Source organism: Neoarius graeffei, chromosome 18 (genome assembly GCF_027579695.1).
Source record: "Neoarius graeffei isolate fNeoGra1 chromosome 18, fNeoGra1.pri, whole genome shotgun sequence".
NCBI lineage: Eukaryota > Metazoa > Chordata > Actinopteri > Siluriformes > Ariidae > Neoarius > Neoarius graeffei.
The window spans coordinates 44,054,681-44,079,225 of NC_083586.1; the positions used below are offsets into that span (position 1 = coordinate 44,054,681).

At 40.8% G+C, this 24,545-nt stretch overlaps 1 protein-coding gene across 1 annotated transcript; it reads left to right on the plus strand.

Annotated features, from left to right (window-relative positions):
• The first annotated feature begins 2,927 nt into the window (after nucleotides 1–2,927).
• On the plus strand, nucleotides 2,928–22,815 carry LOC132865776 (serine/threonine-protein kinase pim-2-like). Its single transcript, XM_060898287.1, has 6 exons — nucleotides 2,928–3,141; nucleotides 20,711–20,805; nucleotides 21,072–21,122; nucleotides 21,855–22,227; nucleotides 22,326–22,502; nucleotides 22,688–22,815. The coding sequence occupies exons 1-6, from the start codon at nucleotides 2,928–2,930 to the stop codon at nucleotides 22,813–22,815; spliced, it is 1,038 nt and encodes a 345-aa protein (XP_060754270.1).
• Nucleotides 22,816–24,545: the final 1,730 nt, after the last annotated feature.

Genomic DNA, 24,545 nt, shown 5'->3' on the forward strand with positions numbered 1-24,545 from the left:
GAAACATTACGAACATGGAGCAAGTTCTCATTGAAAACGGAGCAAAGAGCAGCCCTGGAGGTATTTATTGAAAGGAAGGACGTTTTCGCCTTGCTCCCGACCGGCTTCGGTAAGAGTTTAATCTACCAGTTAGCCCCGTCGCATCACATACGTCAGAGGAAAGAGTGATGTGATTGGTTTAAGCTTCGTCACAGCCTTTTCTGGCTTCGACCAGTAGCAAACTGAGGCGTTTCAGGGAGGCGGGTCAACCACGGGCTCTGGGAAACGGTTGGGCTTAATATCTTGGCCAGACCAATAGCTCGGAGAGCTTTGCAGTCGCGTTAGCCAGGCTACATTTTGGCGGGTTTTGAACATATTTTGGGCTGGAAAACGTCAGCAGTATCTGGCAACACTGCATGTGAGAGTCAGTGTTTATGTAGGCTTAAATTCTCTTACTGAAAGTGTGTTATGTTTACAGTGAAGGACGGTGTGCACTTTTTTATTTTTTACTTAATACAAGAAATTAATGGATGCCAACGTTTTTGCCAAAATGGTATTTTATTTTCCATTGTTTAGGCAGCTTCAGCATCATACTGTGAGATTCTGTTCAAATTGTTTTTTCTCTTCTATGAAGCCTGAGCCATTTATTTTATTAGTTTATAATTATTGTTTAATTTAGTCTTCAGGAGAGACTGCCTGCACACGGTACTAGTATTAATAATTTTTTTTTCTTATATGAAAGCTGAGGCATTTATATTATATTTTAAGGTAACTTCATGTTGTGCTGTGAGGTTCTCTGCACTTTAACTTTTGAACCAACAGGTGCATTTGGATAAGTAAAGCCTATTTTTCTGCATTTTTGTAGTCCTGGTAATCTTTTATATTGGTAAAGTTGTTTATAGGACCATTTCTCAGTGTCTTTGTTCTTTTAATCAATAGCTTTTCAGTAATAACTTCATATTTAAACATATCACTCAATTTTAATCACAAAAAGAGAAAATCGCAACAATTTCTCACAACTTTCACTTCCTCCCGCAATGTAATCGCAACAAAAACCTAAAAAACACCGCAACTTTCATCGCAATTTTTTGGAAACCCCACCCCGCAACATCAGACATTTTTTACAATCACAAAAAAGGCCCGCGGAATCCTGGGGGGACTGCTTGTATGACTTTCAGCTAACCACGTTAGCAAAAACCACTGCTAGTTAGCTAAATCCCATTCAATCTCTACGGAGCGGTGGCTAGCTAACAGCACTTTACACTTAGCTGAAAAAATATCGATGTCTTAATTATAACTTGAGCGCATAAAAATAGATATGTTTGTTTTCTAAGCATTTGATGAGGTAAATTCACTACTTTGGGTTTATACATAACTTACTGACATAAAAAAAATATATATATACAAGTTGCTTGTCTCTCTTTTTCTTCGCTCCACTGCTGGAGACGCCGCCATTTTGTTGAAAACTTCAGAAGCTCTCGGGTGATCATGTGATTCGCTGCTAGCACTCCGATTGGATGATTTGTAATCCAGAATTATTGGCACCCCTCAGAAAATTGATCAGTACTTTTAAACAAAAACAAACAAACAAACACGTTCGTGTGTATTTCTGTCTGCTCTTGTTGTATGTGCACTCCCCCTGTACCCATTGTTATACTGTGTTGATATTCCCAGTGTTTGGAATCACTGCGTCTTATTTCATGGCACTTTGTGAAAAAATAAACCTTGAAACTGTGGTTAAAACTCTGCGCACTGAGATGACGTGAGACGCTGTTTGATTTTAAAAGTTATTTTTCGAGCGTCTACAAGTTCTGAGTAACCAAGCAACCGAGAACAGCACGCCGAACAGAACACCTCACACCTCCTCAGGTCCAGGCAGGGAACAGCGCTCCTCTTACACACTCCTTTCTCCACGCTGACTTCTGCTCAAACTGGGAAAAAGTCATGGAAGGCAATTGTCCAGTAAGCGGTAAATGAACTCAATTTCTACTGAATCTATTGTGTGAAAACAAAAGCCATGAATGATGAAGATAAATGTTCGTGTTGATGACATGTCCTCATTACCTTCTGAGAAGATCATTTATATACTAGCTCTAGGAAGAAACATTAAATATTATTCAAAACATCACTTAAGCCATGTTCTATCACGTTTTAGAAAAGAAAAAAACATCCATTTTCAAAGCTGCTTCATAGTAACAAAGGACCTTGACAGAAATGTAATGGAGTGAAAAGTACGATATTTGTCTTTCAAATGTAGGGAAGTTAAAGTCATCTCGTCTCATCTCATTATCTGTAGCCGCTTTATCCTGTTCTACAGGGTCGCAGGCAAGCTGGAGCCTATCCCAGCTGACTACGGGCGAAAGGCGGGGTACACCCTGGACAAGTCGCCAGGTCATCACAGGGCTGACACATAGACACAGACAACCATTCACACTCACATTCACACCTACGGTCAATTTAGAGTCACCAGTTAACCTAACCTGCATGTCTTTGGACTGTGGGGGAAACCGGAGCACCCGGAGGAAACCCACACGGACACGGGGAAAACATGCAAACTCCGCACAGAAAGGCCCTCGACGGCCACGGGGCTCGAACCCAGAACCTTCTTGCTGTGAGGCGACAGCGCTAACCACTACACCACCATGCCGCCCAAGTTAAAGTCATAAGTTTCCAAAAAATATAATACTCAAGTAAAGTACAGATACTCAAAACGTGTACTTAAGTACAGTACTCAAGTAAATGTACTTCGTTACTATCCACCTCTGTCTCTTTGGTTTATTTGAGGTTAATGATATCAGTAAAAGTTCCAAAGTGTATACTCTCATGATAAAAAAAAGACTATATATTGTTAGAGCAGCCAGATCTAGTAATTTTCTAAAATATTTTTTTAAGCAGGCCCACACTTTGCCAGCAGTGAAAGAAAGACGTATCCTTTGAAGAGGAAAAGGATGGACCTTGTTCATGAAGGACCTGAGCCCCAGCTCAAGGAAAAGTCCATTAAAAGGAGCAGAACTGAGACACAAGAGAAGACCGAGAGCAGAAGAGAAAGCAAAGAGAATCCTCTGAAGAGAAAAGATAACACTCTTCCTCTTAAAAAACGACCTGTGCCCCAGCATGATCAGACAGTGGAAAAGAGGAGGGCATCCAAGACACAAAATGGAGGTGTGAGACAGAAAACAGGAACACACTTTGTCCAAGATCAGACCTTTCATATAACATTGGAGATTCATAATAGCTGTTACTGTCGTAGAAACTCTCCCAAGCAAGAATAGTCCAAGAGAGGTCTGCGGAAGAGTTAGACTTTTATGCGCAGGTCAGACGGCAGAAAGACCCATGCTGTGATCTGTGATCAGTCGGGTGACGACTGACCGCAGGTGGACGCAGGCGTTTTGCGTCAAATCCTTGATTGTGGTCAGACGTATTGCAAGACGCAGAGTTTTTAAGTTGAATCAACCAGTCGGAAGCAGACGCAGCTAGACGCAGTGCACAGAAAACCTTTTAAAAAATATAAGGCCATAAGACTGCTAGCAGGTTGTTGTAAACTATTTGCAGGTGCAGTCTGCATCTACCTGCGATGCATCGCAGTCATCTCTAAAGACTTGTCTTCCCCTGCGTCAGCCTGTGTCTAGCTGCCACTACCTGCTTCAACCTGTGATTGGTCGCTCAAGCATTGCATAACCGCCTGCCTCTACATGCGTCAACCTGCTATTTGCACTGATTGGAAGCGAATCGCAGCTGAAATGCGAACAGATCATGATCCACTTGCGTCAACCTGCCTCGACCAAAGACCCTCTCCGTCATCGTGCGTCGACGCAAGGCCAGTCTTGCGTCTACCTGTGATTTTGTTATCGCAGGTAGACGCAAGTAGTTGAAAACTAGTTGTAGTCTGCTGTCTGACCTGGGCATTATTAAATCAATAACAAAAGCCGAGTTCGTCTGCAGAGTGATCTGACTCAGAATCACAAATCTTTCATTTTATAGTGCTCTAACATAGTGTTCTATGCAATTTAACAATTTTAATGAATTCTGATTAGTTCACACATCACACCTTTCCAACAATTCTGATTGGTTCACACATCACACCTTTTTGGCATCTTTTCCAACAATATTTTCTGTTGGCCCACATATACCCTCTACATTGCAAGTTTGTATCCACCAATATTTTCAGTGTGACAATAATGTCATTAGGAAAAAAAAGACTTTTAGGTCTCACTCTGCCAATATTTCCAAGGCCACACTGAGCTAATTTAAAAAAAAAAAAAAAATTAAACAAGACTTTATTCTGATTTTGGGCATGATTCAACGTTCTGTAAAAATATTGTTTTAACGAATCTACTTATAATTTCTAAGTAAGATCAACTTCATTTACTCTTTACTGAAAATCAACACAATTGGCTTTGAGTCAGTATATAATCAAATCAGTGTCTGTGTGTGAAGACACAAATGTACATGTGTGTGCATAAAAAAACACCCCTTTTCTGACTCTAAAGTCAAATGACCGTGGTAAATATAAAAATCCCAACTAGTGATTGTCAAACTGGCTCAGAACTAACGGTTGGTAACAAAAAGAAGTAAATTAGTTGTAAAAATGTGTAAGCCAATTTCAATCCATACAAATTTCTAGTTTCTTCACTAGTCTTTTAGTAGTCATCATGCTTCTCATATTGTACCTTCCCACATAGTTTCATGAATGCATCCTCGGCAACGATCCATATCCCATTTCAACACAGTCATTCAACTTCACAATTGGGTGTGGGAACACCTCACCGGTGTTTGTATCACGCAGTAGTCTGAGTTCATTGCACAAGCGCATGATGGACTTGTCAGGATTACTTAAAGCGTTTCTGTCAACAATTGCACACTTATTTCTGGATCCTTGACCTCAGGTGGTCGTGCTGTCATGATAGAATAGACATGAGTAAAGGGGTCCCATGGATGATGCCAGTTGTACAACACTAAGTCTTCTATCAACCAAGGACTGAAGTTATCCTTGGATTTGAGACTTTCAGATGACAAACACAAGATTAATACGCAAAATCAAACATTTGACTTCACAATATTTACTGCTCATGTTATTGGTTTCTTCAAAAATAACATATCAGCCTGATTCAGATTGATAAACTATCAATGATTTAAGTAATAAAAAAAAATCACAGAGTGACAGAAAGGTTCACTCATTCCCCAGGAGTGGGCGAAAAACCTCTTTTGTAGCCTGATGTTATGAGGCAAAAATTCCCACTGTACCTGCTGTTTAGCACCTGGGTTCAGCAGATCACCCTCTGCACTTTACAAATGTTGATTAGAAATCAAAATAAAAACGACCGTTAATTATATTAGAATCCTTCAAAACAATGCACAATTAATCAATCCAATAACCATCACTGTTATACAGTGTAATCTATTCAGTCTTGACCTCAATCACTGACTCCTTTGAACTCTCAGTGTTACTGCTATCATCCCTCATGTAATCTGGCAAAGGATTTAGGTCTGGCCAATCACTCTCGGGGACAGACTTCTCCACTGAAAACAATTGTCTGGTTACAACCGGATCTTAGAATCACTGGAATGCAACACCGCCATTTATCCTGTCACTGCCCTAGTGAGCAAAGATCTAACTAATTAATGAATCGCTGCTGATTATAGTAGATATAATTAATCCATTCTACATTTTTATTAATCCTAGGCCACAGAAAAATGGACTTAAACCTGCTGCAATCTCACCTCTAGCCTTAAATTTATGTGGAATTCCCCTGGGTTGCCCTATAGCATCTCCGTAGACTCTAGGGTCCTGTTCATATGCCCTTTGGCATCTTCTCTAAACTTTAAGAGCTTCCTCAAATTGTTCTACCTACAGTGGTGCTTGAAAGTTTGTGAACCCTTTAGAATTTTCTATATTTCTGCATAAATATGACCTAAAACATCATCAGATTTTCACACAAGTCCTAAAAGTAGATAAAGAGAACCCAGTTAAACAAATGAGACAAAAATATTATACTTGGTCATTTATTTATTGAGGAAAATGATCCAACATTACAAATCTGTGAGTGGCAAAAGTATGTGAACCTTTGCTTTCAGTATCTGGTGTGACCCCCTTGTGCAGCAATAACTGCAACTGAATGTTTCTGGTAACTGTTGATCAGTCCTGCACACCGGCTTGGAGGAATTTTAGCCCATTCCTCCGTACAGAACAGCTTCAACTCTGGGATATTGGTGGGTTTCCTCACATGAACTGCTTGCTTCAGGTCCTTCCACAACATTTCGATTGGATTAAGGTCAGGACTTTGACTTGACCATTCCAAAACATTAACTTTATTCTTCTTTAACCATTCTTTGGTAGAACGACTTGTGTGCTTAGGGTCATTGCTTTGCTGCATGACCCACCTTCTCTTGAGATTCAGTTCATGGACAAATATTTTCCTTTGGAATTCGCTGGTATAATTCAGAATCCATTGTTCCATCAACGATGGCAAGCCGTCCTGGCCCAGATGCAGCAAAACAGGCCCAAACCATGATACTACCACCACCATGTTTCACAGATGGGATAAGGTTCTTATGCTGGAATGCAGTGTTTTTCTTTCTCCAAACATAACACTTCTTGTTTAAACCAAAAAGTTCTATTTTGGTCTCATCCGTCCACAAAACATTTTTCCAATAGCCTTCTGGCTTGTCCACGTGAGCTTTAGCAAACTGCAGACGAGCAGCAATGTTCTTTTTGGAGAGCAGTGACTTTCTCCTTGCAACCCTGCCATGCACACCATTGTTGTTCAGTGTTCTCCTGATGGTGGACTCATGAACATTAACATTAGCCAATGTGAGAGAGGCCTTCAGTTGCTTAGAAGTTACCCTGGGGTCCTTTGTGACCTTGCCGACTATTACACGCCTTGCTCTTGGAGTGATCTTTGTTGGTCGACCACTCCTGGGGAGGGTAACAATGGTCTTGAATTTCCTCCATTTGTACACAGTCTGTCTGACTGTGGATTGGTGGAGTCCAAACTCTTTAGAGATGGTTTTGTAACCTTTTCCAGCCTGATGAGCATCAACAACGCTTTTTCTGAGGTCCTCCGAAATCTCCTTTGTTCGTGCCATGATACACTTCCACAAACATGTGTTGTGAAGATCAGACTTTGATAGATCCCTGTTCTTTAAATAAAACAGGGTGCCCACTCACACCTGATTGTCGTCTCATTGATTGAAAACACCTGACTCTAATTTCACCTTCAAATTAACTGCTAATCCTAGAGGTTCACATACTTTTGCCACTCTCAGATATGTAATATTGGATAATTTTCCTCAATAAATAAATGACCAAGTATAATATTTTTGTCTCATTTGTTTAACTGGGTTCTCTTTATCTACTTTTAGGACTTGTGTGAAAATCTGATGATGTTTTAGGTCGTATTTATGCAGAAATATAGAAAATTCTAAAGGGTTCACAAACTTTCAAGCACCACTGTAATTAATAATGGCAAGTTCTTGTGCAGCTCTTACTCTCACACAGAATTCTTTCCAACCTTTTGACAAACTCATCCTAAGTCTTGCTTTCTTGCATACCCAGAAATAGTCTGCTATGGCTTCAGTTTGTTTTTCGTGAAATGCTAGCACTGGCAATGCGATAGTTTGATTTTCACAGCTGTCCCACTGTGTGATTATTTCACTCATGTATTGGATTGTCCCTGCTGCTTGCCATACTGTTCTCTCAGGGGTTTCCCCATTCCATGAGTCCCATTCATTGTCTTAATGCTAAATTACTTCACGGTTACCTTGGAACATTCCAACATCGTAAGTACCTTTTGACTTATTGAAACACTCATATGAGGCATTCCAGTTTATCATGTAGCTGTCAGGTGTCTCTCTATGATTTGGAGCTATTCTCACATTCATTTTCTTACAGTAATCACCCCACTTGATTAAAGTACTTCTGATACTCCGGATTATCAAAGGTTGAGAAACATTCTGCTGGACCGTATGGTCGCTTAGCTGGTTTTAAGGTATGGAGAGATAACCTGGAGTTGAACCTTGGGGATTCAGCCAGTCAAGTGTCGTCATCTTTAATGAGTTCAAGAGGCAAGTTAGCAGCTAAGAAGGCAGCTTTGAAAGTCAGAGAAGAAGCACTGAAGAGAAGTCAAGAAATCAAGAGAAAACAGATGGAGTTTGAAATGTTATATGAGCGACATTAAATAGAAACTGATATTGCTGCTGTGATGGCTGAAGAAGAAGCCTACAGTGAGTTTGGTGGTGCAACGACAACTGTAAAATCTGTGGTTAAGTCTAAAGATGTGCTTCACAAGGTAGAGACAAGTATGAGTTCAGAAACGAAGGTGAAAGGTGTAAATATTTCACAGGAAGAAAAGGAGTTTCTGGATAGTGAAGGTAAAGAACAGAAGGTGAATCAGCAAAGATTAAATCCACTGGCGCCAGAGTGGCAAGGAAATCTGTGTGCCAACGGTAGCAATAAGATGCCAATTCAAGCTGAAGATCAATTTGTGACCTTGCAAGAACAGATGTTGAATGTGCTCCAGTTGCCCAAGACAGAACTGTTGACATTTGATGGAGGCCCACTAAAGTATTGGGTTTTCATTCATTCCTTTGAACATAGTATTGGTGACGCTGGTGTGAGCTGTAGTGCTAAGTTGAATTGCTTGCTTCAGTACTGTACAGGCAGAGCAAGATCTGTCATTGAGTGTTGTGTTGTTCTCAACCCTGAGATTGACTATCCTGAAGCAAGAAGGTTGCTTTTGGAACGTCTTGGAAATCCTTATGCCATATCTAACACCTGGATTACCAAGATCACTGGGGGACCATCTGTTCAAGCTGGAGATAGTAGCCACTTATGACAATATGCAGACTATGTTCGTAGTTGTGTTATCACATTGACAGCTATGGGTATACTGAACGATGTGGACGATCAAGTGAAGAGGAGTCGTATAGTACAACCCCGATTCCAAAAAAGTTGGGACAAAGTACAAATTGTAAATAAAAACGGAATGCAATGATGTGGAAGTTTCAAAATTCCATATTTTATTCAGAATAGAACATAGATAACATATCAAATGTTTAAACTGAGAAAATGTATCATTTAAAGAGAAAAATTAGGTGATTTTAAATTTCATGACAACAACACATCTCAAAAAAGTTGGGACAAGGCCATGTTTACCACTGTGAGACATCCCCTTTTCTCTTTACAACAGTCTGTAAACGTCTGGGGACTGAGGAGACAAGTTGCTCAAGTTTAGGGATAGGAATGTTAACCCATTCTTGTCTAATGTAGGATTCTAGTTGCTCAACTGTCTTAGGTCTTTTTTGTCGTATCTTCCGTTTTATGATGCGCCAAATGTTTTCTATGGGTGAAAGATCTGGACTGCAGGCTGGCCAGTTCAGTACCCGGACCCTTCTTTTACGCAGCCATGATGCTGTAATTGATGCAGTATGTGGTTTGGCATTGTCATGTTGGAAAATGCAAGGTCTTCCCTGAAAGAGACGTCGTCTGGATGGGAGCATATGTTGCTCTAGAACCTGGATATACCTTTCAGCATTGATGGTGTCTTTCCAGATGTGTAAGCTGCCCATGCCACATGCACTAATGCGACCCCATACCATCAGAGATGCAGGCTTCTGAACTGAGCGTGGGATAACAACTTGGGTCATCCTTCTCCTCTTTAGTCCAAATGACACGGCGTCCCTGATTTCCATAAAGAACTTCAAATTTTGATTCGTCTGACCACAGAACAGTTTTCCACTTTGCCACAGTCCATTTTAAAATGAGCCTTGGCCCAGAGAAGACGTCTGCGCTTCTCGATCATGTTTAGATACGGCTTCTTCTTTGAACTATAGAGTTTTAGCTGGCAACGGCGGATGGCACGGTGAATTGTGTTCACAGATAATGTTCTCTGGAAATATTCCTGAGCCCATTTTGTGATTTCCAATACAGAAGCATGCCTGTATGTGATGCAGTGCCATCTAAGGGCCCAAAGATCACGGGCACCCAGTATGGTTTTCCGGCCTTGACCCTTACACACAGAGATTCTTCCAGATTCTCTGAATCTTTTGATGATATTATGTACTGTAGATGATATGTTCAAACTCTTTGAAATTTTACACTGTCGAACTCCTTTCTGATATTGCTCCACTATTTGTCGGCGCAGAATTAGGAGGATTGGTGATCCTCTTCCCATCTTCACTTCTGAGAGCCGCTGCCACTCCAAGATGCTCTTTTTATACCCAGTCATGTTAATGACCTATTGCCAATTGACCTAATGAGTTGCAATTTGGTCCTCCAGCTGTTCCTTTTTTGTACCTTTAACTTTTCCAGCCTCTTATTGCCCCTGTCCCAACTTTTTTGAGATGTGTTGCTGTCATGAAATTTCAAATGAGCCAATATTTGGCATGAAATTTCAAAATGTCTCACTTTCGACATTTTATATGTTGTCTATGTTCTATTGTGAATACAATATCAGTTTTTGACATTTGTAAATTATTGCATTCCATTTTTATTTACAATTTGTACTTTGTCCCAACTTTTTTGGAATCGGGGTTGTAGAATGGCTGTTGCTATATCTGCAGGATCGTTGGAGGAGGAATGCAGTACAGAGTTTGAAGAACACGGGACATTATCCTAATATCATTCAATTAGCCAACTTCACTGAGATAGCTGTGGAAAAAGCCATAGATCCAATGTTTGGGCTGAATAACATCTCTAGGATGTCACAGAAATCTCAGAATAATACAGTCAAGAAAACAGCTGCATTTAGTTCCAGTGTTCAAGCACAAAAGGAGGATAGTTCAACAACTGTAGGACACATTGCGTCAAAAAGCAGCAAGCTACCACCATGTAAATATTGCTCAGCGGATCACGCGATATTTATTTGTGCCAAATTTAAACAGCTGAAGCCAGAACACAGATTAGACTATGTTGTGAAGAACAAACTCTGTTTTAACTGTTTCTCAGCATATCATGTGTCATCTAACCGTCCTAAACCAAGCAAGTGTGGACAAAACGGTTGTTCAAGGAAACATTCATGGCTTCTTCATTTTGGTGCTGAGAGATGGACTAGACCAATGTTGGAGGATTCATCACCAAAGGAGACTGAACAGAGTGTCACATCTACCACAGTTTCAGTGAACAGTTCTGTGTGCTCTCAGTGGGGCCGGGGTCAGCAGAATAGCACTTCCAGTTGTTCCTGAGTCCATCAGAAGTGGTAAAGGACATGCCTTCACAACCTATGCACTTCTTGATTCCGGCAGTATAAATACATTTTGTTAATGTCAGTTTATCAACGATTTGGGTATCCATGGCGACAGCAAAGCTACACTGTCTTTAAGTGCATTGACAAGTGGTGACCCTAAATCAGAGACAGATGTGGTTAGTTTGGGTGTGACTGATCGCATTGGTAATTACACACTGAAATTGCCTTATGTGTTTGTTGTCCCTGAAGTTCCCATTCTGAAGAACAACTTTGTGTCCCAGTGGTCACATCTGCAGGATACTGATCTGTCTGTATTGTTAGGCGCTAGAGTGACACTGTTAATTGGACAGGATAATCCTTTAGCTCTAGCTCCACTTGATGTGAGACGTGGTATGGACAAGGAACCGTATGCAGTGAGAACAGTTTTTGGATGGGCTCTTGAATTGGGTTCTCATTGGGACCGTGTATCTCACTTCATTCAGACAAAAGAAAATCAGGATCTTCAGTTAGCTGTGAGCAGATTCTGGAAGATAGATTCATGTAAGACGTTATCAAGTACTGTGGCAGAAATGTCAGTTGAAGACAAGAGTGTCATTAAAATATGGAATGATTCCCTCCAGCATGAAAGTGGACATTCCATTCAGATCATTTGATCCACAGTTGCCAAACAACTATGGTGTTGCTGAGTCTCAACTTGAGTCTTTGGGAAGAAAACCATCAAAGAATTTTGAAGTTTATGAATGATACAAGGCTGGTATACAAGATCTCGTGGATAAAGGTTAGGAAGGTGCCCACAGAGGAGATTGTTCCTGGGCATGGACCTGTGTGGTATATTTCACATCATGCTGTGTTCAATGAAAGAAAACCTGATAAACTCAGGATTGTGTTTTGATTGTGCTGCTGAATTTGGAGGTACAAGTTTGAATAAAGAAGTTCTTCAAGATCCAGACCTCACCAATAAATTGATGAGAGTATTGCTTCGATTTAGACAAGAGAGAGTTGCTGTCATTGGTGATATTGAGGCAATGTTCCACCAAGTGAAAGTGACTGAAAAGGATCATTATGCACTCAGGTTCTTGTGGTGGAAAGATGTTGATTTCACAGGAAAACCAGATATCTATTGGATGACAGTTCATCTTTTTGGAGGAGTCTGGAGTCCGAGTTGCGCCAATTTTGCTGTGAGACGAACTGTAGAAGACAATGCTGTAATTCCATGAGGACACTATTCAAACAGTTCTTGAGAATCTTTACGTTAATTGTGTGAAGTCTGTGCCATCTGAGGGAGAGATGATTGAATTGGTGGATGAACTCTGCAAGTTACTCAAGAAAGGCGGATTCAGAATGACAAAATGGCTCAGTAACAGCAGAAGGATTCTTGAAGCAATTCCTGTTGAGGAGAGGGCAGAAAAATCTCAGGGATATTGATCTACAGACTGATGTACTTCCTTAGGATACTGCTCTGGGTGTCAAGTGGAATGCTGAAATGGATGAGTTTGGATTCAGTATCAATATCAAAGGCCAAATACTTGCAGAGGAATCATCAGTATCATCAGTTCAGTCTATGATCCGTTTGGATTCATGTGTCCAGTTATCTTGCAAGCAAAGCAGATATTCCAAGATGAATGTAGATTGAAGAAATCTTGGGATGCTCCATTGGAACATTTCTAATTCTGAAAGGTGGAATGTGTGGCTGAAAACCTTACCTCTCATTGATGGATTCTCAACGGCCAGATGTTTTGTTCCTCCAGACTTTAGTAAACCTGTGAGATGTGAACTTCATCAATTAGCTGATGCTTCTCTACTGGTTTATGTTGCCATGTCATACTTGCTTCATGTCAGTGGTGATGGAAGGATCCACTGCACACTGGTCATGATGAAGTCACAACTGGCACCTATAAAACAACTTATGGCTTGAATTGCTTGGAGCTGTGACATCTGTGAAACTGGATCACATGCCTCACAGGGAGCTCAATCTGGACATCAACAGTTCAGCCTTCTGGTCAGATAGTATGGTGGTATTGCATTACATCAGAAACGAATCTCAAAGGTCTCAAACATTTGTTGCCAACAGGATCAGTTTGATACATGAAGGCTCTTCTCTTGAGGACTGGAGATATGTCGAGTCAAGCAAGAATCCAGCAGATTGTATTTCCCGTGGACTGGATGCAGAGAGAATCCTCTCGGAAAAGTATTGTATTAATGGGCCTCATTTCTTGTGGTGCATTGAGGACATGTGGCCAGAAGTACCAGAATCTTTGGAAGTCAATGAAGATGCACTTGAAGTCAAAAGGATGAAGTCTTTATTTTGCTGTGGCTACAAATGCAATGGAATCTGCTACTGACCAGGTCTTCGAAAGGTTCTCTTCTTGGTACAGAATGAAGGCCATTGGATGGATTCTCAGATTGAAGCAGTACCTATTGGACAGAGTCAGAAATGGAACATGTAATAACAGAGTTTCCCTCTTACCAATAACTGTGGAAGAACGCACATGTGCTGAAAGGGAAATCATTAAATATATCCAGACATGTCACTATTCCCAAGAGCAGCAAGACCTGAAATCCACAAATCAAGTGTTGAGGACAAGTTCCCTGTATAAACTTGAACCTACACTTGTGGTCAGAAGTTTACATACAGTGACATGAATGTCATGGCAATATTTGGGTTTTCAGTAATTTCTTTGAACTGTTCTTTTTATGTGGCAGAGTGTACAGCATACATCTTTAATTAAAAAAAGAACTAGAATTTGGTGCACAAGTTTTAATTTTCTTTGGGTTTTCTGAAATCAACACAGGGTCAAAAATATACATAGAGCACACCTAATATTTGGGTAAAATGTCTCTTCATAAGCTTCACCTTGACCAAACATTTTTGTTTACCATGAACAAGTTTCTGGCAGAATTCTGGTTGGATATTTCACAACTCCTCATGGTAGAATTGGTAGAGTTCAATTAATTTTTTTTTCTTCTTGGCATGGACTCGACTTGTAAGCACGGTCCATATATTTTCAATAGGGTTGAAGTCAGGACTTGTTTTAAGCTTAATGTTAGTCTGCTTTATCCTCCACAACCAGCTCTGATGTGTGTTTGGGTTCATTGTCCTGTTGTAACTCCCAAGTCGTGTTCAAATTTCTGATGGTTTATGCTGAAGAATTTTGAGGTAGTCCTCCTTCATTATTCCATCCACTTTGTGCAATGAACCAGTTCCACTGGCAGCAAAACAGCCCCAGAGCATGATGATCCTACCACCACCACCACCACCACCAGCTGGTACAGTGTTCCTCTGTACATGGTGGTCATTGTGGCCAAATAACTCAAACTTTGTCTCATCTGACCACACAGCTATCCTCTAGAAGGCTTATTTCTTTGTCCGTGTGGTTAGCTTCAAACTTTAGTTAAGCTTGAAGGGGTCAATTTTGGAACAGGGGGTTATTTCTTGGATAGCAACCTCTTAGTCCATGGGGATCTGAAATGCAGACAGTGATCCATCAGCTTCCAGTTCATGGCAGGGCTGTGCCATGGTGGTTCCCAGGTTGTTCCTGACCATCCAAACCAGTTTCCTTTCAGCTGAGGGTGACCGTTTTGGTTTTCTTGAAGCAAAGTAGCTTGGCAAAGTGACTACACCTCACAATAACTTGGATACAATTGTTTGAACTGATCTTGGAATTTGGAGTTGTTTAGAAATGGCTGTAAGAGACATTCCGGAGTTGTATACATCTGCGATCCTCTTTCTCAGATCTGCACTGAACTCCTTAGACTTTCCCATTTTACTTTGTGTTGGTCAATCCAGTGAGTGTTATAAATCAAACCCTTTTTATGAAGGCACAGAGAAGCTACCAGCTGTAGTCAATCATGATCACTAACAGGAAATTAAGAGTCCTTGGCAAGATAAGAGACATTTTGGAAGTTTCAGCACCTCTGAATTAATAATCGGTTAGTGTATGTAAATTTTTGACCCTGTATGTATTATTTTGACCCTGTGTTGATTTTCAGAAAATTAAAACTTGTGCACCAAATTCTAGTGTTTTTTTTTATTATAGATGTATGCTGTACAGTGCCACAGAAAAAGAACAGTTCAAAGAAATTACTGAAAGCCCAAATATTGCCATGACATTCACGTCACTGTATGTAAACTTCTGACCACAACTGTATGTTTGATTCTGAAGGTGTCATGTATGTATGTATGCATGTATGTATGTATGTATGTATGTATGTATGTATGTGAATGTTTGGAAAAGGCACCGATTCCATGTGAAGCCAGGCATCAAGTGATTTCTTCCAAAGTGTCATGTGTCAAAGCTGATTGCTTGTCATTATCATGAGATATTGGGGCATGCAGGACAGGAACATGTACTTTCTCATGTGAAGCAGTGCTTTTGGATTATTGGTGGTAGGAGCGTCATCAAGAACGTGTTCTGAGGCAGTGCCTACATTGCAAGTGGATTTTTGGATCACCACATGCCCAGAGAATGTCAGATCTCCCTAAGGATAGACTTGACATTGGGAAGCCACCATTCACTAATATTGGCGTGGATTGTTTCGGGCCATTCTATGTGAAAAGGGGTCGGAGTTATGTGAAGACATATGGTTGCCTTTTTCACATGTCTCACAACAAGAGCTATACACTGAGTGCAGAATTATTAGGCAAGTGAGTATTTTGACCACAACATCCTTTTAATGCATGTTGTCCCACTCCAAGCTGTTTAGGCTTGAAAGCCTACTACCAATTAAGTATATCAGGTGCTGTGCATCTGTGTAATGAGAGGGGTGGTGGTCTAATGACATCAACACCCTATATCAGGTGTGCATAATTATTAGGCAACCTCTTTTCCTCTGGCAAAATGGGTCAGAAGAGAGATCTGACAGACTTTGAAAAGTATAAAATTGTGAGATGTCTTGCAGACGGATGCAGCACTCTTGAAATTGTGAAGATGTTGAAACGTGATCACCGAACAATCAAGCGTTTCATTGCAAATAGTCAACAGGGTCGAAAGAAGCGTGTGGGGAAAAAAAGGCGCAAAATAACTGCACATGATCTGCGGAAAATCAAGCGTGAAGCTAACAAGCAGCCATTAGCATCCAGTTCTGCCATATTCCAGAGTTGCAACATTCCTGGAGTGTCAAAGAGTACAAGGTGTGCAATACTGAGGGACATGGCCAAGGTAAGGAAGGCTGAAAAACGACCACCACTGAGTAAGGCACACAAGATAAAACGTCAAGACTGGGCCAAGAAATATCTTAAGACTGATTTTTCTAAGGTGCTGTGGTCTGATGAGATGAGAGTGACTCTTGATGGACCAGATGGATGGGCCTGTGGCTGGATCAGTAATGGGCACAGAGCTCCACTCCGACTCGGATGCCAGCAAGGTGGAGTACTGCTATGGGCTGGTATCATCAAAGACGAGCTTGTTGGACCTTTTCGAGTTGAGGATGGACTCAAACTCAACTCCCAGACCTACTGCCAGTTCCTGGAAGAAACCTTCAAGCAGTGGTATAGGAAAAAGTCAGCATCTTTCAAGAAGAACATGATTTTCATGCAGGATAACGCTCCATCTCATGCGTCCAAATACTCCACTGCGTGGCTAGCCAGTAAAGGTCTGAAAGGTGAAAAAAATAATGACATGGCCCCCTTGTTCACCTGACCTAAACCCCATAGAGAACCTGTGGTCCATTATAAAACGTGAGGTCTACAAAGAGGGAAAACAGTACACCTCTCTGAACAGCGTCTGGGAGGCCGTGGTTGCTGCTGCACACAATGTTGGTCGTGAACAGATAAAGAAATTGACAGAATCTATGGATGGAAGGCTTTTGAGTGTCCTCATGAAGAAGGGTGGCTATATTGGTCACTGATTTGTTTTTGTTTTGTGTTTGAATGTCAGATATGTTTATTTGCAAATCTGGAGTTGTCATATCAGTGTACCTGGTGAAAATAAATAAGTGAAATGGCTACATATTTGGTTTTTTATTAAGTTGCCTAATAATTCTGCACAGTGAAAGTTACCTGAACACATACATATTCTCCTAAAATGGCCAAAACTAAAAACACCCCACTCTAACTTCCATACATATTCAGCTTTGATATTTATGAGTCTTTTTGTTTGATTGAGAACATAGTTGTTGTTCAATAATAAAACTAATCCTCAAAAATACAACTTGCCTAATAATTCTGCACTCCGTGTACACTTGGAGAAACTTTATTCACTGGACACCAACTCATTCATAAATGCTCTGAGGAGGTTCGAATCTAGAACAGGCAGGCAGATGCTAATTAGGTCCGACAATGGAACCAAGTTCAAAGCTATTCAACGTGAACTGAAAGAAGAAATTGATTCATGGACTCAAACTAAAATTAACAACTACATGCAGCAAAGAGAGATCAAGTGGATTTTCAATCCTCCTGCCGCATCCCACATGGGAGGTGTGTGGGAGCGCCAGATCAGAACAGTCAGAAAGGTGCTTTCTTCAATGTTGGCCAGTGAGCAAGGTCTTCAAGATGAAGATCTTGCAACATTGTTCTGTGAAGTCAAATCAGTAGTAAATAGCCAACCCATAACTGTTGTGTCGGATGATCCAAGTAATGCTGAACCACTGACTCCCAATCATCTCTTGCTATTGAGATCTAACTCTGTGTTGCCTCCAGGAACATTTCGTAAGCATGATGTGTATAGCCTAGGTCACAACCGGACGTACGATTTTTCTGTGCGATTTTTGGCGTTTCCGGCGGCACGGTGGTGTAGTGGTTAGCGCTGTCGCCTCACAGCAAGAAGGTCCTGGGTTCGAGCCCCGGGGCCGGCGAGGACCTTTCTGTGTGGAGTTTGCATGTTCTCCCCGTGTCTGCGTGGGTTTCCTCTGGGTGCTCCGGTTTCCCCCACAGTCCAAAGACATGCAGGTTAGGTTAACTGGTGACTCTAAATTGACCGTAGGTGTGAATGTGAGTGTGAATGGTTGTCTGTGTCTATGTGTCAGCCCTGTGATGACCTGGCGACTTGTCCAGGGTGTACCCCGCCTTTCGCCCGTAGTCAGCTGGGATAGGCTCTAGCTTGCCTGCGACCCTGTAGAAGGATAAAGCGGCTAGAGATAATGAGATGAGATGAGATTTTTGGCGTTTCCCAAATCGCTGCGTTTTTTTTGTTCATGGAGAAAGACGCGCGTTGGCTGTAAGTTTGTCTTGCAACCTGAAAAAAACGTAAGCGCCCGTAGAGTTTGTTTGACATGACAAAGAACCTCTGCGGCCGGTCTGCGGCCGGTCTGCGGCTCGAAAATCAGCACGTCACACGCGCGCCCTCCGTGCGTTTCACGCGCGCCCTCCGTGTGTTTCTTGCATTTTTTGGACGTAGACTGGCCGTAGGAGCACGTACGGCCGGTTGTGACCGAGGCTTATGGCAGATGCTGGAGACATGTGCAGCTGCTAGCTGACATCTTTTAGAAAAGATGGATACGGGAGTATCTGCCCACTTTACAGCTGAGACAAAAATGGCTAAAACAGGTTTCTAATCTGTCAGTGGGGGACATTGTTCTTCTTGTGGATGAGTGTACACCCAGAAAGATGTGGCCTCTGGGTAGAATTCTCAGAAGTTTTCCTGGAAAGGATGGACTTGTTTGGACTGTTGAAGTTCAGTCAAGAGGATCTGTGTTCTCGAGACCTGTGCATACATTGTGTTTACTTGAATCAGTGTCAAATTAGGGAAAGAGTTAAATGTTCGGTAGGGACTTACATTTAAGGGGCTGGATATGTAGATGACAATATTGTGGTTTGGTTCGGTTAATGCACGTGATTTTTATTTTAAATTTTTTTTCCTTGGTCCGGGTTTATGACGTCAAATTTAAAGGCCAGAAGAACACAGCTGGCATGGTCATTTCATGTGAATGGCACCAAGGTGTCATGTTACAGTTTGTTTTCATCATTGTGGGGTACCGCTGCGGTGGCAATAAGGGCCAAAATTTTGTAAGTAAACGCATCTCAGTTTGTAATATTGTTATTTAATTCATTTTCTGTGTAATTTGTAAACATTTTTTTGGGCTTTTTTCACCTTTATTGGATAGGACAGTGTGATAAGACAGGAAATGAGTGGGAGAGAGAGATGGGGAGGGATCGGGAAATGACCTTGGGTCGGAATCGAACCCAGGTCCCCAGATTTATGGCATGGCGCCTTACCCACCTGAGCCACGATGCCCCCTAATTTGTAAACATTTATGTGAGATTTATTCATCCTGTTGTATTTTCGTGGGAAAACCGTGTTACATGATTTCAAGCACTGTTATCAAATATTTGTGAAACTACAGGTTCAAAAGTTCATCTTTTTTTTTTGTAAATTCATTTAATTTTTTTTCTTTTGTTTCTTATTCAGCTTGAACCATTTCTGCATTTCTACATTTCTGTGTGAAACAACAATGTTGCTGATGTCAAGTTTGTGAAATTAAATGCGTTCAAGACTAAAGCCCTTGTGTTATCCTACAGTCTGACTTATGAAGTGAATTGGTTGGACCAACTCTTATTTAGGGGTTTCATATGAAAGGGGGTGAATACCTATGCACACTCCAGTTTTCTGTTTTTTCATCTTAATTATTGTTTATGTCACAATCAAACAACAATTTGCACCTTTACAGCTGTTGGCATGTTGTGGAAATCAAATGGTACTAACCCTCCAAAAATCCATTTTAATACAAACTTAGAATGCAACAAAACACAACAAACGCCAAGAGGGATGAATACTTTTGTAAGACATTATCTAGACTGTATCTAACTGCTGATGACTCCCTTCTTTTGACAGATTGTAAGAGCCAAAATATGCAACAGAAATCCCTCAGAAAACACAAGGACAAAAACCCCCTGCCAACCCCCCATCAATCTCTCAATTACTCATCTCATCTCATTATCTCTAGCCGCTTTATCCTTCTACAGGGTCGCAGGCAAGCTGGAGCCTATCCCAGCTGACTACGGGCGAAAGGCGGGGTACACCCTGGACAAGTCGCCAGGTCATCACAGGGCTGACACATAGACGCAGACAACCATTCACACTCACATTCACACCTACGGTCAATTTAGAGTCACCAGTTAACCTAACCTGCATGTCTTTGGGGGAAACCGGAGCACCTGGAGGAAACCCACGCGGACACGGGGAGAACATGCAAACTCCGCACAGAAAGGCCCTCGCCGGCCACGGGGCTCGAGGCGACAGCGCTAACCACTACACCACCGCGCCGCCCATCTCTCAATTACTGAGTTAAAAAAAAAAATTTCCACTTTTTTAAGTTGTTCAAATTTCGAGAGTTTAGTTCTCTTACCACCACACTTGGAGCTAAAACCACAGCTGGACAAACTTTGTTAACCAAATTAGTAGCAAAAAAAAATTGCTCACCTTTTTAGTGGCCACTGTCTGTGCAATGCAGTTCAGACGCCCAAGTGCAGTCAGCAAGAGGTTCCTTATAATCAGCATAAGACAAATTAGTGTATGTGTGTCATTACATCAACATATATGTATGTGGTTACATATGCATAAAAAACACCGACATTACCTGATCTGTGTGTGTTTGTTTGTTTTGTCCAACAGGAAAATTTTTTAATCGCTACATTTTGGGAAAGCTGCTGGGAAAAGGAGGCTTCGGTTCTGTTTATGCAGGTATTCGGAAAGCAGATGGGGAAAAGGTGAGTATCAGCAGTTAACTGGCACTGCTGAACACGACCTATATCATTACATATCACCGAGGTACCAAATGAAACAAAAAGGCAGTTACATGTTTTCTAAATTAATTTCTATGTATTAAATCAAGCCCTAATTTTATGTAAGGGATTATATCGGATAAACAGAAGTTGGTTTTCACTTATTAGGGAGTTACACTTGGAGTGGACTAAAAAACTGTACTAAAGTTAACTGAGAGCAGTGAAGGTAATGATCTGTTTCTGTCTTGCAGGTGGCCCTGAAATTCATAAACAAGTATGAGGAGTACCCGTACACCACCCTTGTAAATCAACCTACATTACTTTTTATGATTCTCCAAATGAAAATCACTTTCGAAACCAAAACATATGAAAAGTGAAAGCGACAAAACTTTAGACATTAATGTTTCACGTGCACGCTCTTGCTCTAGATTCCGGGAGATGTGGGCATCAGGGAACCACTATCAATGTGTGGGAGACTCCCGGAACTTCCGGGAGACTTGGGATGTCTGTTATATGCATGCGCAGTAGTGAAAAAACCGGCAGCCTGACCGTCCTGCTGATAAACGCATCGATTAACACAGACACGGCACACGCTTAATATGTGGCAGCTTTAGTTGACAGTGTGTCTGAATCTGCGCTTCATATATATTTATTTTCAACTAGCCAGCTGGGCTGGCTAGTGACAGGAATTACCTGCCAAATGACAAATTAAGTCGCCTTGAGCGACTGGACCGCTGCGAATTTCGAGCCCTGAAGTGGCATGTTGGATAACTTCAGTTTGTGGTGTAATCCTCTGTGGCTAAGCAGTCTAGAGTGCTGTCCAGAAAAGGAATGGTTTTTGCAAGGTTGGTTCGAATCCTGGCGTCGACGTATGTCTGAGTAGGCTATTTTTTTCTATTTATGTACCGTAGCTTCTATCTCCCAATCAGACAAAGGCTGAGCTCAGACCTGCACAGGTCTCTAGTATTGCTTTCGGTTGCATTTTAAAAACATTTTTGTCCAAACCAATATTACCATGCCCACTCTGTTTTTAGCCTGGTGACACACAGAGACTTCCTCTTGAGGTGGCACTAATGGAGCTCGTGTCCAAGCCGCCTCACTGTCCATATGTGATAAAGCTGCTGGAATGGTTTGAGACACCCAAAATTGTCATCTTGGTCCTGGAGCGGCCTGAGCCCTGCGTTGATCTCTTCGAGTACTGTGAAGATGTGAAAATTTCTGAAAATAAGGCTCAAGTTATCATGCAGCAAATCGTCAACGCTGCACGTCACTGCCGTGACCGAGGTGTGATCCATCGTGACATCAAGGATCAAAACATTCTCATAAACCCTCAGACACTTGACGTGAAGCTTATCGATTTCGGCTGTGGCGATCTGCTTAAGGACACGCCCTACACGGAATATTCTGGTAACTGCACCTTGGAGATTAATAGATTTGATGGGAATTCAATGGTGGATCATTTCTGTAATCTTACTGATGATACTCTTTCTCTGTCTTTCATTCAGGCTCCCAGGATTATGAACCACCTGAATGGATCATTGAAAAAAAGTACGAGGCGGAACCTGCCACCGTATGGGGTCTTGGCATATTCCTGTACACACTGTTACATGGAGCAGAACCTTTTAATGGACCACAAGAAATTGTTAATGGACACCTGGACTTTCCTTCTAATCTGTCTGAAGGTGAGAAAATACAGAAGCTTTACATTCAAACCTGTACACAAAGCTGGAAAACTTCAACAGCAAAATAGATAGAATATATAATTATTTTTAAAAATAGCTAACTGAAAGGAAATATACAGTAATATGCAGACATGTTTCAGTTTACCAAATTTCAGTTTTAAGCAGTTATATTACTGCACACACAGCTTCCTGCAGTCTGATAGAGTGGTGCCTGCAACGAAACCCTAAAAGACGACCAACGCTGGAGCAGATCCTCACACACCACTGGTTCTGGAGACATGTTAATGAAAAACAGCAGAACAAATCCATATAAACTGAGCTGTGTGAATGTAAAATAATGATGTTCAGGGCATGTGGATTGTACTACATCAGTAATGAGTTCTGCAATAACAGATTGTTATGCTAATATTAAATGCAAGCAAATGAGGATATTATTTATTATAGATGAATATTTTGTAATACAGATATTGTAGATAGCTTATATATGATATAGGTATTTTATATTTTGTATATTGTATATAATTAACAGTTATTCCACGAAATCGAGTCATATATGAGCTGATAGTCGACAAGGCGCATAATGCCAAGTCGGCTGTAAGCCATGTACGACAAGATTGAGTGGAATAACTGGTTTATTCTATCCACATTCACTGGATTTTGAGAAACAGGCCATTTTTATTTTTTGCAAATTTGATAAATAAAAACTTTATACAAAATGTCCAACAAAATAATTCCCGCTTAGAATGTAAACAAATTAGTGAAACGACAGTAGCAATTTGTGAAAAATGCGATGATAATAATTATTGTAAAATTCTCGACTCACAGTATATGACCTGACAGCCTAGTAGTAAAGTAACCAATCAGAACCTACGATTGCTCATACCTGGTGAATGTGGATAGAATAATAGATATTGTAGTTTACATATTTTATTTATATTTTGCAATGTCTCATCATATACATTTTTCTTATATACACTGGAAGGCATAGCGGTGCAGATTATTTATTTTTAATTTTTAAAATATTTTAATATAGACTTTTTAAATTTTCTCTTTTTTTTTGCTGATTTTGCTATATATTTTGGATTGCACATTTGTTGTAAGGTAAACATTTTATTTTTATGGAATTGAACATTATGAAATCATATTTTTCATAGATGAAATTAATAAAATAAAGGTACATTTACACTGTATAATCAGGATGTTTGGATTCATATATGGTGTAGTGAGTACACAAGGTTTCAAGAAACATATACAGAACACATTTATCAGTCTTTTAAAAAGTAGTTTTCATTGTGTGTGTGTCAAGTATTTTCTACTACACATTTCAGGAGCATTTTGTTTGCACAGTGAATGAAGGAAAAGAGATTTAATTGTAAAGTGAAAGGCTATAAAGTGAAAATATTTTTGTGCTTTATGTTCTCCAAACATGTTTCTACCCACATGTTTTCAGAGCAGTAGTGTAAAGACCTGGTCTAATGTCCTGGTTACAGTGGTGCTTGAAAGTTTGTGAACCCTTTCGAATTTTCTATATTTCTGCATAAATATGACCTAAAACAACATCAGATTTTCACAGAAGTCCTAAAAGTAGATAAAGAGAACCCAGTTAAACAAATGAGAAAAAAATTATACTTGGTCATTTATTTATTGAGGAAAATGATCCAATATTACATATCTGTGAGTGGCAAAAGTATGTGAACCTTTGCTTTCAGTATCTGGTGTGACCCCCTTGTGCAGCAACAACTGCAACTAAACGTTTCCGGTAACTGTTGATCCGTCCTGCACACCGGCTTGGAGGAATTTTAGCCCATTCCTCCGTACAGAACAGCTTCAACTCTGGGATGTTGGTGGGTTTCCTCACATGAACTGCTCGCTTCAGGTCCTTCCACAACATTTCGATTGGATTAAGGTCAGGACTTTGACTTGACCATTCCAAAACATTCACTTTATTCTTCTTTAACCATTCTTTGGTAGAACGACTTGTGTGCTTAGGGTCATTGTCTTGCTGCATGACCCACCTTCTCTTGAGATTCAGTTCATGGACAG

What these genes read in the sequence shown, in the direction of transcription:
- LOC132865776 (XM_060898287.1), top strand. Translation starts at nt 2,928, where the DNA reads ATGGACCTTGTTCATGAAGGACCTGAGCCCCAGCTCAAGGAAAAGTCC. An exon ending in ATCCAAGACACAAAATGGAG is followed by an intron (nt 3,142 to 20,710) that starts GTGTGAGACAGA and finishes TTTGTCCAACAG; the next exon opens with GAAAATTTTTTAATCGCTAC. An exon ending in AGTACCCGTACACCACCCTT is followed by an intron (nt 21,123 to 21,854) that starts GTAAATCAACCT and finishes CTCTGTTTTTAG; the next exon opens with CCTGGTGACACACAGAGACT.